The 10,165-nt window shown below is 44.0% G+C and overlaps 1 protein-coding gene across 1 annotated transcript; it reads right to left on the bottom strand.

Annotated features, from left to right (window-relative positions):
- Nucleotides 1-1,799: 1,799 nt before the first annotated feature.
- On the bottom strand, nucleotides 1,800-6,595 carry amer2 (APC membrane recruitment protein 2). The gene has a single exon (XM_026180817.2). The coding sequence runs from the start codon at nucleotides 6,427-6,429 to the stop codon at nucleotides 4,354-4,356; it is 2,076 nt and encodes a 691-aa protein (XP_026036602.2). The 5' UTR covers nucleotides 6,430-6,595; the 3' UTR covers nucleotides 1,800-4,353.
- Nucleotides 6,596-10,165: the final 3,570 nt, after the last annotated feature.

Here is a 10,165-nt window from a genome sequence, read left to right as displayed (position 1 = left end):
TAGTCTTTCTTTTTCATTTTTTTTTGTTATATTCAACTGGTAGTACTTTTACTTACAGTACTATGACAGCAGTAAATGCTTATTTGTTATTTACTACAGCCCGTGCTAGAATATTTTGCCTACAATCAAACTGTAGGTCTAAATCTATTAGAGCAAAACTACTGGTCATCCACTACCAGACCTTAAAGCAGATGGGCTACGAAAGACCAAAGCCACACCGGGTGCCACTCATATATGGAAAGAATTTTAGAGCTCATCAAAACTGGACAGTAGAAAATTAGGGGAAAAATTGCTGAATCATGATTTCTGCTGCAACATTTGGATGGTAGGGTCAGAATCTAGTGTAAACAAACTGAAAGCAGGGATCCATCCTACCTTGTATCAACAGTTCAGGGTGCTGGTGGTGTTGTCTGAGATATTTTTATTGCACATTTTTATTGCATATTGGCTCCTAAGAACCAGCTGATTGTCGTTTGAATGGCACAGCTTGTTGCTGACCATGTCTACTTTTTGTGATCACAGTGTACCCGTCATGTGATGGCTTCTTCCAGTTGGATAAGACACCATATCACGAAGCTCAAATCATCTCAAACTGGCTTCTTGAACAAGACAATGAGTTCATTGTACTCAAATGTCCGCCACAGTTACCAGAGCTCAATCCAATAGAGCACCTTTGGGATGTGGTGGAACAGGAGACTGGCATGGACTACTAGCAAGCTGTACCTAATGAAGTGGCCAGTGACAAGTGGATACTTGTGGCTGGTGATCATCAGAAGTTATACCAGCTAAATAAAAGCTTCATTTAAGAGCACTGAAGCTCTTCAAACCCATTCACATACTCACAATAAATCTTATTCTGCCACTTATTCTTTGCTTTTCACCATGAGTCCTTCCCTTGTTCTCTTCCTCACTGGTTTGAATAAGAACCCCATTGTTCATCAGAAACTCAGTGCTCTCTGTTGCACTCTTTAACCAGATTTATGGCCGAAAACAAATAAGCACAAACATGGCTCACACTGAGAACAACTGTCCACATCGAGCAGCCAAACAGCAGATTACTGATGAGATCAGCTGACACAGATATATACAAACACACACACACACACACACATGCAACATTACGCACCATTCTTACTGTCAGCATCCCTGGCTTTGATGTGGTGGGCTGGTACAAGTGAGTGTTATGGTCTTACGTAAGGTTTTTACATAAACCTCGGAGTGTAGAGAGCTGGATAAAGAGGGAGGGGGAATTGCTGCACCATTACAAAGGGGATTCGCACTGCACCAAATCCTCCTCCTACTTCACATGGATAAACCACAACATATAAGCTTTTTCTAGCAACATGAGCCATTCTTGAAAAAATGCAACTATACTTTTCATCTATTCAGGACACACACGGGTCTCATATCCACATGCATCAGTTGTCTCTCTTTGTCATCACCGTGCCTGTCTGTCTCCTTTCTTTCCCCAACAGAGACCAACAGTAGCTAGGGACGCATCTGTCGGGCTTTCATGTCAGCAATCAATAGGATTTATTGATAACCTGTAATCCCCGACCCAGAATGACCTCTCCCTAAGTGCCGGACCACAACAATATCCAAAAACTAAAGCTACATTCTACTCAATGCATCACCTTTTCTCACTCAGGCTGATCCTTAGGGATTTAAGACAGCAGGACATGAGGGGTGGGATGAGAGAAGTGGAATTCAACCTCCATTTTATTTTTTCTCCAAACACAAAAAGGACATAACTCCTATGATGGTGTAAACGTGCTTACAAAGAGTCAGGGGCTCATCTATCAGCGCAAATACAGTTTTCTTTATTAAAAATGTAATGAGGTTTTCACAATATAAACAGATAGAAACATAAAGGAGGGGGGGAAATCTGCTTTTCATCAGAGCAAATGATCACATAAAGGCCCAGAAAAAAACAGAGAAGTGTGTGCCTGCAAAAAATACATTGAGCTGAGTCTGGTGTTGGTGAGCCCATGATGGAAACATGGTGACCTCAGGAGTAAGAGTGTGTCCCAGTGGAACAGTTGTATCATGCCATGTCATACCTGGATGAAGCTAAGAAACAGTGACATGTTGGATAGAGTGATGTCCTGTATTTAAACAAAACCTGGTGGACATTGATTGCATAATGACCTGTCATCTTTCAGTTCTACAGAATCTGACTGTTAAAGGAATCCAAGTAAAATCTTGCCAACCAATAACATCAACCAAAAAAATACTTTACTTAAAAAACAAATCTTTTTCTCAATGAGCAATGAATAAAGGAAGCTAAAGGTCTAAAGCTAAAGAAAGGGAAAATGTGAACCGACATGATCACTTGCTGCTTCCCAGGTGACCTCTAGGGCGCCCTTTTATTTGGCTAGGAGAGTTCCTACTGCAGTCTCAGAATCAGGTTACTCCATGGTTGCCTACACTACACCATAGGGAGGCTGAAAAGATATCTGAACCCGGAGCAGTGTCATGGATCAATCATTAGACTCTAAATGAGATGAGATGGCTTAAAGAACGAGAATGACACTCAAGTGTCACTGATAGCTTCTGTGGGAATGATTACATTAAACTTGGCATATCCTATGAAAATTCTATGGAAATCCCTATAAGGGACCAACCTGCTCCCTTTTAACTGATTGCACTGAATCACTAACAAAGGCCTTCTAGGACTGCAACACACCTTCTTATTTCTAAAACAAGCGGCGTTTTGCAATGTAAGCCACAGGGGACTTAGAAAAGAGTCAAATCCAGTTTGTCTTGCCCCCACAAAAGAGGGACAAAGAGGATAGTAGAACACAGAAAACTATGTCCTCACAAATATCCATTACAATGTCAAGCTACATTCACATTCACTCGCAGCTGTGGTGGCTCGTGAAATTAGGCTATACATTGTTTTTTGTTTTGTTTTGTTTTGTTTTATTCATAGCCAGGAGAAGAAGGGGCGAGGTCGATCATTTAGCATTAGTTCCCAAATTTTGCTATGTATAATATCCTAGTTCTCTAAACTGGCACTTGTCATCCATCCACATTAGCCTATACAGTATGCTAACAGAGAGTAACAGAAAGAAGACAAGGCAGAGTGTTAGAAAGCTGGTGCTGTCACAGTTAAGGATCCATGCAGTTTGATTGCGGAAAGGGAAAGTCTATAAAAACAGTACGAAATCCAGTGAAGAACAAAGTACTAGCTAGAAAAAATGTGTTTGTGCATGTGTTCGTAGAGAAGAAAGTTATCCAGTGTAGCTACAAATACAGTGCCAAAGGTTGAGCAGTGCACATGTGTCAGATCCTTCAGCATTAGATGACGTTCCCTGACCTTTGTGCCTTGATATGTGGCACTACATGCAGAGAGCGAGAAGAAATGTGTATGTGTGTGTGTGTATGATTCTGCATGTGCGTGTGTTCGCAGACAACGAAGCCTTAGTGCAAGGGATCCCTCCAGGTTGATGTATTGCGATAGTTTTGCAGGTTTCCATTGGTATTTAAACATTTGTAAATCCCAGAGATTAAAATTCTGTGAATGTACTTCCAGTGAAGCAGCCGGGTGTGAGTGAGATCCAAGTACAAAGGCCGAAGCCAAAGTTAGTCCAAATGGATTTTAAAAAAAGAAATCCGCTAATCGATCTTAAAAAGTATGAGATGCAGTGTGACCTTCTGCAGGATAGCTTTGTAGCTGCAAAGTAGATAATAAAAGCAGTTCAGAGTTCATGTATAGTTTTAAAACCAGTGTGCGATCAGCAAAAGACCATGTTAAAAAAAAAACATTTACAGCAACCAAAGGAAAAATGGAGGAAAACTGTTGGGACTTTTCCAAACTATGACAAAATCAAAAAACTTTGGCTCTAAAATCAGAGAATTAGGAGGTACGTATTACAGATTAGATAATAATAATAATAACAATAATAATAATAATAATAATAATAATAATAATGTTGATTAGATTAGGTCCTTACTATCAGATTGAGTTAAACAAATTGTGGAAATCTAAAAGAAAAACATAAAAGAAAAAAAGGTGCTCTGCTTTTGTTTTCTGTCAAAGTGGTGGTTGTATAGTTAACAGATTGTCAACAGTCAACCCCCAAAGGTTTAAGGAGGGTTGCAAAATGTTAACCTAGCTTTTTCAAGTTTCCTAGTGACTTTCTCAGGTGAACAAAGCACTTACTCTAATGTAGCTGTTCGTGAGCCAACACGCCTAAGGAATGAGAGATTTAAAGATTTGAGAGGAATTCCTAGGCCATTGACTGTACAGCTCAACATTTTTCTTTGTCTGGGGAAACATTTGGCTCTACGTAAGCTGCAGTGTAGCAATGTGCACTCCAGTCCAGCGGAAAATCACCCATGTGACAGAAGCTACTTCTTGTGGGCAGTCCCTCTGGCTGTGCCGCCAGATTTGTTTCCAGAACGACGAACTGGCACCTTGGATACTGGGATTCTGGTGCGAGCCGGAGGAGGCGGTTGCGTCTTTGGTGGAGTTGATTCAGCCTCTAGGACGGACGACAGGGCTGACTGGCTTGCAGAGTGAGGGGGTGTGGTTGGTTTGGTGCTTACCGGGATCTTGGATTCTCGAGGAAGGCTGGCGCTGCCTTTCATTGATCGGAAGGAGCAAGAGGAGGAGGAGGAAGGCAGAGTTGCTTGGGAGATGGGGCTCGTTTTGTGTTCAGTGGACGGAGAGGGCGAGCTGTTTGGATCTTCATCTCCCTCCTGATCCTCTGCTTCTTCTTCAGGATCATTGTAGAGGTCATACAGGTGGTCTCCAGAGCAACTGTCACGTGATAGGGCCATATTCTGGTTATGCTGCAGCCCACTTTCGTCAGGTGTTGCTGTAGGTGTTGCTGACGGTGTGTCCCAGTAGCCCTCGTCACTAAGCGGCTCTTTTTCACCTGGCGATGTAGGGTGACGACCATGTGCGTGAGGGAGAGGGGGTTTAGCTGCCCGGCTTCCCGCTCCACCAACTACTGGAATCTTACTGAGTCCCAGCGCCTTCACCTGTGGTACCTTTCTATCTGAACTCCTGGAAGCTGAGGGAAGGTAGCTGCTAGCAGGGTTGGTGCGAGGGGGATAAGTAGAAGTAGGGGTAGAGGAGGAAGGTTGATGCGATCGGGGCAATGCAGGGGAGTTGTCTCCTGTGGAAGGCAACATGTGCCAGAGTCCCTGCATGTCTGCATCGTCCACTCCTTCTGGACTTGCCATTTCTTCCCCTCCACCCATGTAGGCCACCACACCACTCCCGGGTGGGTGCTGTTGTGGTTGAGGTCGTGCCCTGGTCCGGGCAGGGAGGGAGGCAGGTGCAGAGTTTGGGGAGACAGAGAACATGGGCTGGGGCATCTGAGAAGATAAAGGGGGTTTAGATGGGGAGATGCTACTGGTGATACCAACAACTCTCCCAATACCCACTCCCATGCTACCTCCTCCTCCCCCACTGCTACTGCTGCTGGTACCACTGCCCCCATTACCCACTGGGCCCTCTTCATCGGCATCAGCAATAATGTCACCACAGCCTGTGAGAGAATCAAAGCTCTTGAGGGACGTGACGTCAGTGAAGAGGAGGGAGCAGAGTCGGTCCACAGAGGGCTCTGATGGTGGGTCACCAGTGCTGCAGCGATCCAAAGGGGGTGTAGCAAGGGAGGGGGTGAGACTGGAAATTGAGGCTTTGGCTTTTTGGATGGGTGGTCGCAGTGGTGAGTCAGTGGGCGTGTAGGGAAAGGGAGAGTCTGGCTCACCAGATGGCCCTGGCATGGCAACACAGTGTGGAGGTGTCATGGTAACGCTCGTGGTGGGAGTCTCTAGTGCTTGGAGGTTAGGTCCTGCTTCTGCATCCTCACAGTCTGCTTGGTGGTTATGGGGAGGTGGTTCAAGGGTTAGAGTAATGTCCTTTACCTTTTCAGCATCAGCAGCATCTCCATCCTTGTCCTTCTTCGCCTCCGCCTCTTCTCCATCGCCCTCATTTGTTTTGTCTTTACGTCTCCATCGCATGCTGCTGAAAAACCCTTTCAGGCCCCTTCCTCTTCTGACAAGTCCTGCTCCTCCGTTTTCACTCGACCTAAAACTCCCGCGTCGGAGAAGAGAGAAGAAACTTAGCGATTTGCTCAGAGACCTCACCGGCCCCACCTCCAGGCCTGCAAGTCCCTCCCCTCTCTGTCCATCAGCGTCGTTATTAGAGCTTATTAGTCCATCGTGGGTTTTGCTCCTCACAAGTTCCGCCGATGCCCCTGAGCTGTTTCCATTCAAAGAATTTCCATTGTCAGAATTCCCGTTGTTTCCGCTGTTTGTAGCCCCTTTGTTCCTGAAGGAAAAGAAGCTGGCCATTCCAGATCCAGTGCGCCGCTTCCCAAAGAGTTTGAAGGCAGCTTTGTTGATCTTCCCTGTAGGCTGAGGGTCACACTGAGGGGCCACAGGAGGCTCCACACACTCTGAGTGCACCTCCATTATCTAGTACTCTATTGCTCCCACTCTATCGTCTCCCTCGAGCTCTTTAGCTACCTTTTTATCCTCTCTCTTTCTGGCGCACATACATTCACCCTCTCTCTCTCTCTCTCTCCCTCCACCCTGCTGTCTGGTGCTCTTTCACTCCCACTCTGACTTGCTTTAACGCCTGCCTGCTGGTTTTCTCTGTCTGCCTCCCTCCCTCTTTCTCTTTCTCTCTCTCTCTAGCTCTCTCTCACACAGCCGCACACACAAACACACATGCTGCTCCTCACTGTATCCATGGCAACTGGGTGGGCTAAGCAGCTTTCGTCAACGTTGGCGGGGCGCCAGCGTCTCTCCTCCACTCCCTCCCCCAACCCCCTTTCCTCTTCTCTGCTTCCACCTTGCCTGTCACCGATGCACTGGTTGGTCTTTCCTTTTAATTATTGAGTATTTCCGAAGCCCAAAATTCACCCCATCCATCAGTGTGTGTGTGCACCGTGTGTGCGTGTGTCCACGTCTCTGTGTTTGTACAAACCCATTCCAGGGTAGCAATGAAGCAATACGCACCCACTGATCTGCTGATGCATTATAAAGGATTAGACATGAGTTCAATATGTTTATGAGGGTTTCCTTAATGGCAGCTCGGTTGAATAGCCAATTATTAGGACAGATCACAGGCTAATCTTTATACAGACTGTTTGTAGGACATGGACCACAGATGTGGGAAAACTGACAATGATGCTGCCCACTAAAAACAGAACTTTTGCATGTGTGGACATTAATTTCTGGGTATATCTTTCCTGTTAGGTAAGTCAGAGCTTTGGGTAAACAGTAGCTTTACATTGTAAATTGATCAGAATTAGCCTTCTCCCTTCACCCAGGCTTATTAGACTGGCTAAATTGGAGTGTGAGGGTGAAAAAGTTCAAAGTAAACGAAACTAAGCATATCACAAGTGCGATTTAGTGGACTCAAAAACAAGACCTGCTGATCAACAGTATGAGCGGGCTTAGACCAGGATATGGATTTAGAAATGTCAGTGCAGTCAGGCTTTTGTTATTTCAAGGGACACGGAGGTCTTAACCTCCCAGTCACAACCAATTTCTCATCCACAACTTAAATGACTTACAAGTGACTCTGCAAAAAGATTTAGGCCCCTCACAACTTACAAGTAGACAAACATACAAACACAAATAGCACAGCCTTCAATAGAGTTTGAGACACACACATATAAGCCATATGGCCTTGAGGCCTCTTCCATATGGACACACAGGGCCAGGTGTCTGAGCCCTGTGATGCCACATATAACTGTCATCACGTCATCCTCAGTTTCCTTGTGTTTGTGGTTTTGTGTCACCAATTATGCAGCCCACAGTACACTCTTTCTTTTCACATTAGTTATAGTTTTAGAGCATACCTTGGCAACCAGCAGAGTTTCTGCAGGCATGTAGAACAATTAACTGTTCACCAACTAGAAGGAAACCTTGTGGCAGCGGATCAACTTGCTGACTTTTGTTCATTGTTGTCGTGTCTTTACAAAGTGCACAAGTGTTCCAGTTTTATTATCAAAATGCATTTGTGCTAATAAGTAAAATTGTGAATGAATTAGGGTATTATACATTAAAATTAAAAAAAAATTATAATAATAAAGAGTGAAATCATTTTTATTCCACATCTCAGTTTGTTTGTTTGATTTTGGAGAATGGCAACCAGTTTGTATATCTGAACAAATTACATAATCACCATTTACCGTAGATCCACCCAGTTCTCCTTTTTTCTGAGTGCAATCCACTGGGGGTGCTCCCAACCCCCCATGAATCTCCCTGTTATCCCGACCCACTTACAAACCTTCCTTCCCTTCCCTCCCCTTCTCCTTTTCTCTCCTCCTCCTCCACAGTGACTGTGAGCACAGGCTCTCCTCTTCCATCCCACTGCTATCAAACAATGTCTGCATTCATGAGCCCAATACACACAACCACAAATCTAGAGACATGCTCCCACCCACACAAACACTTTTTGAGGGCTTCCCCAGAGTGAAGCGTCGAAGCATATCATCCCTATGCTCCCCCCCCCCCCACCAATAAGAAAGATAATATGTCCCCAAGAGTCAGTCAGCCAGCCTGTCTACTTGCCAGTCAGTCACCCACTATGCATGCTTTCAGGTACATCAGATGTTCAAGCAGAATGCCCTACAGCAGTGCTAGCAGGTCAGCTGGCTGCTGCGTGGACTTGAAGCTGAGTCTAAGCAGCAGATGGCAGGTGGATTGATGAGTGGAGACTGATGAGGGAGCTCAGTTATCGCATGATGAGACAAAGGATTTTGCTTAGCTCTTAGAGTGGCAGTGTACATTATTACAGTGCTTTAAACATCAGTAAATTATTGAAGCAAATGCACACATTACGACAATGCTACTATATTCCACAATGGAGACCATTAGACCATATCGGGCTTATCGAGCAGTTTGTATAACTGCATTTAAATGGAGGACATAGGAAAGCAATACACACCCTCACACTCACATATATATATATATGAGGCCATTTGTAAAAGCATGGGGCTTGTATGTAAGTGTAAAAGAACTTTTGTCCAGAGGCTTTTGTGGATATTGAACTGGTTTGGTTAGTTTGGTGCTTGGATAATGCAACATGTGCTCTCCTTGCAACCTAATTATTCTTTTCAGTCCACTTGTACTGGCTAAGGCAGATTCACACATGCAATACAAGAAGCCCACACCCTATTATCCCTCCTACTCCGTGCCCCCACCCTCTCTAAAAAGGGTTCCCATTTCAGCCCCCTGAGCGAAGCTCAGCATTAAGTGGGACAGTTGGAGGACATTTTCTCTCTCTCATGTCTCTCACTGTTTTGTCTGTTAATATGGTTCCTCTTTTACGTCAGTGTGCTTCCACTGCACAGTGCCCACAAGTAGCAGCTGAATGTCTTTTTTTTCATTCCTCTGTGAGGAAAGAGCCTCAGGACTCAAATACTTTTTTTTTAAAAGGCCTAATTTGTCTTGCTAAGAAAAGAAAAACAGACTGTGTGTTGTTATGTGAAACTTGCATTGTGTGTACACCCTTTACCAGGCAGAAGTTGTGAAAAAGATGTAAATCATTTCAAGGAAATGCATATCTGTCAACAAAGTAAAAGGGTGCTTTAAATTTTGTAAAGAGTTTCGGTGTCTTCACATCAGGGTATAAATAACCTAATTAATTAGAGCGTGTATCCTTATTATCCATCTTGAACTGTCTGATAGTGTCACAGTCATGTGTCACAGTCATGACATCATCTTCATTCAGTCCACGTCAGTCTTTTTAAATCGGTCACATATTAAGACTTTTAATCTTGGTATGTGACCAATATAAAAAGAATGCAAAAGGTCATTACATTAAAACACATTATGCTATTTTAGGCTCCTGCTTTAACACCTTTATAATTTTAGAAAGTCATCTATGGGATTCCTGCTTCAGTTTCACATATAGGAGAAAAAGAAACCAGAATATCCCCACAGAGTGTCTGAACTTTGCCTCACTTGAATAATAATAATAAGTCACGTATCTTATCAGTAATCTCACAAGAGTTTTATTATCTGCGGATCATAGAGGACACCAACAAAGAAGTAGCTCTGATGTGGTCATGACTGTAGGTTCACATAACAAACCACAATAGTTTTAGCTGTCAGTCAGACGTAGTACATATCAGTAACTACGGGAATCTTTTCAAATGTGAGAACAATACAATCAGCAATCTACCCATTTTCC

This window comes from Astatotilapia calliptera, chromosome 9, assembly GCF_964374335.1.
Source record: "Astatotilapia calliptera chromosome 9, fAstCal68.1, whole genome shotgun sequence".
In the NCBI taxonomy this organism is placed as follows: domain Eukaryota; kingdom Metazoa; phylum Chordata; class Actinopteri; order Cichliformes; family Cichlidae; genus Astatotilapia; species Astatotilapia calliptera.
Note: the sequence above shows the minus strand (reverse complement) of the source record. Positions and strands in the feature narration are given on the sequence as shown.

Excerpts from the sequence above, each read along its gene's own strand:
- amer2 (XM_026180817.2), bottom strand. The coding sequence starts at position 6,429 with ATGGAGGTGCACTCAGAGTGTGTGGAGCCTCCTGTGGCCCCTCAGTGT.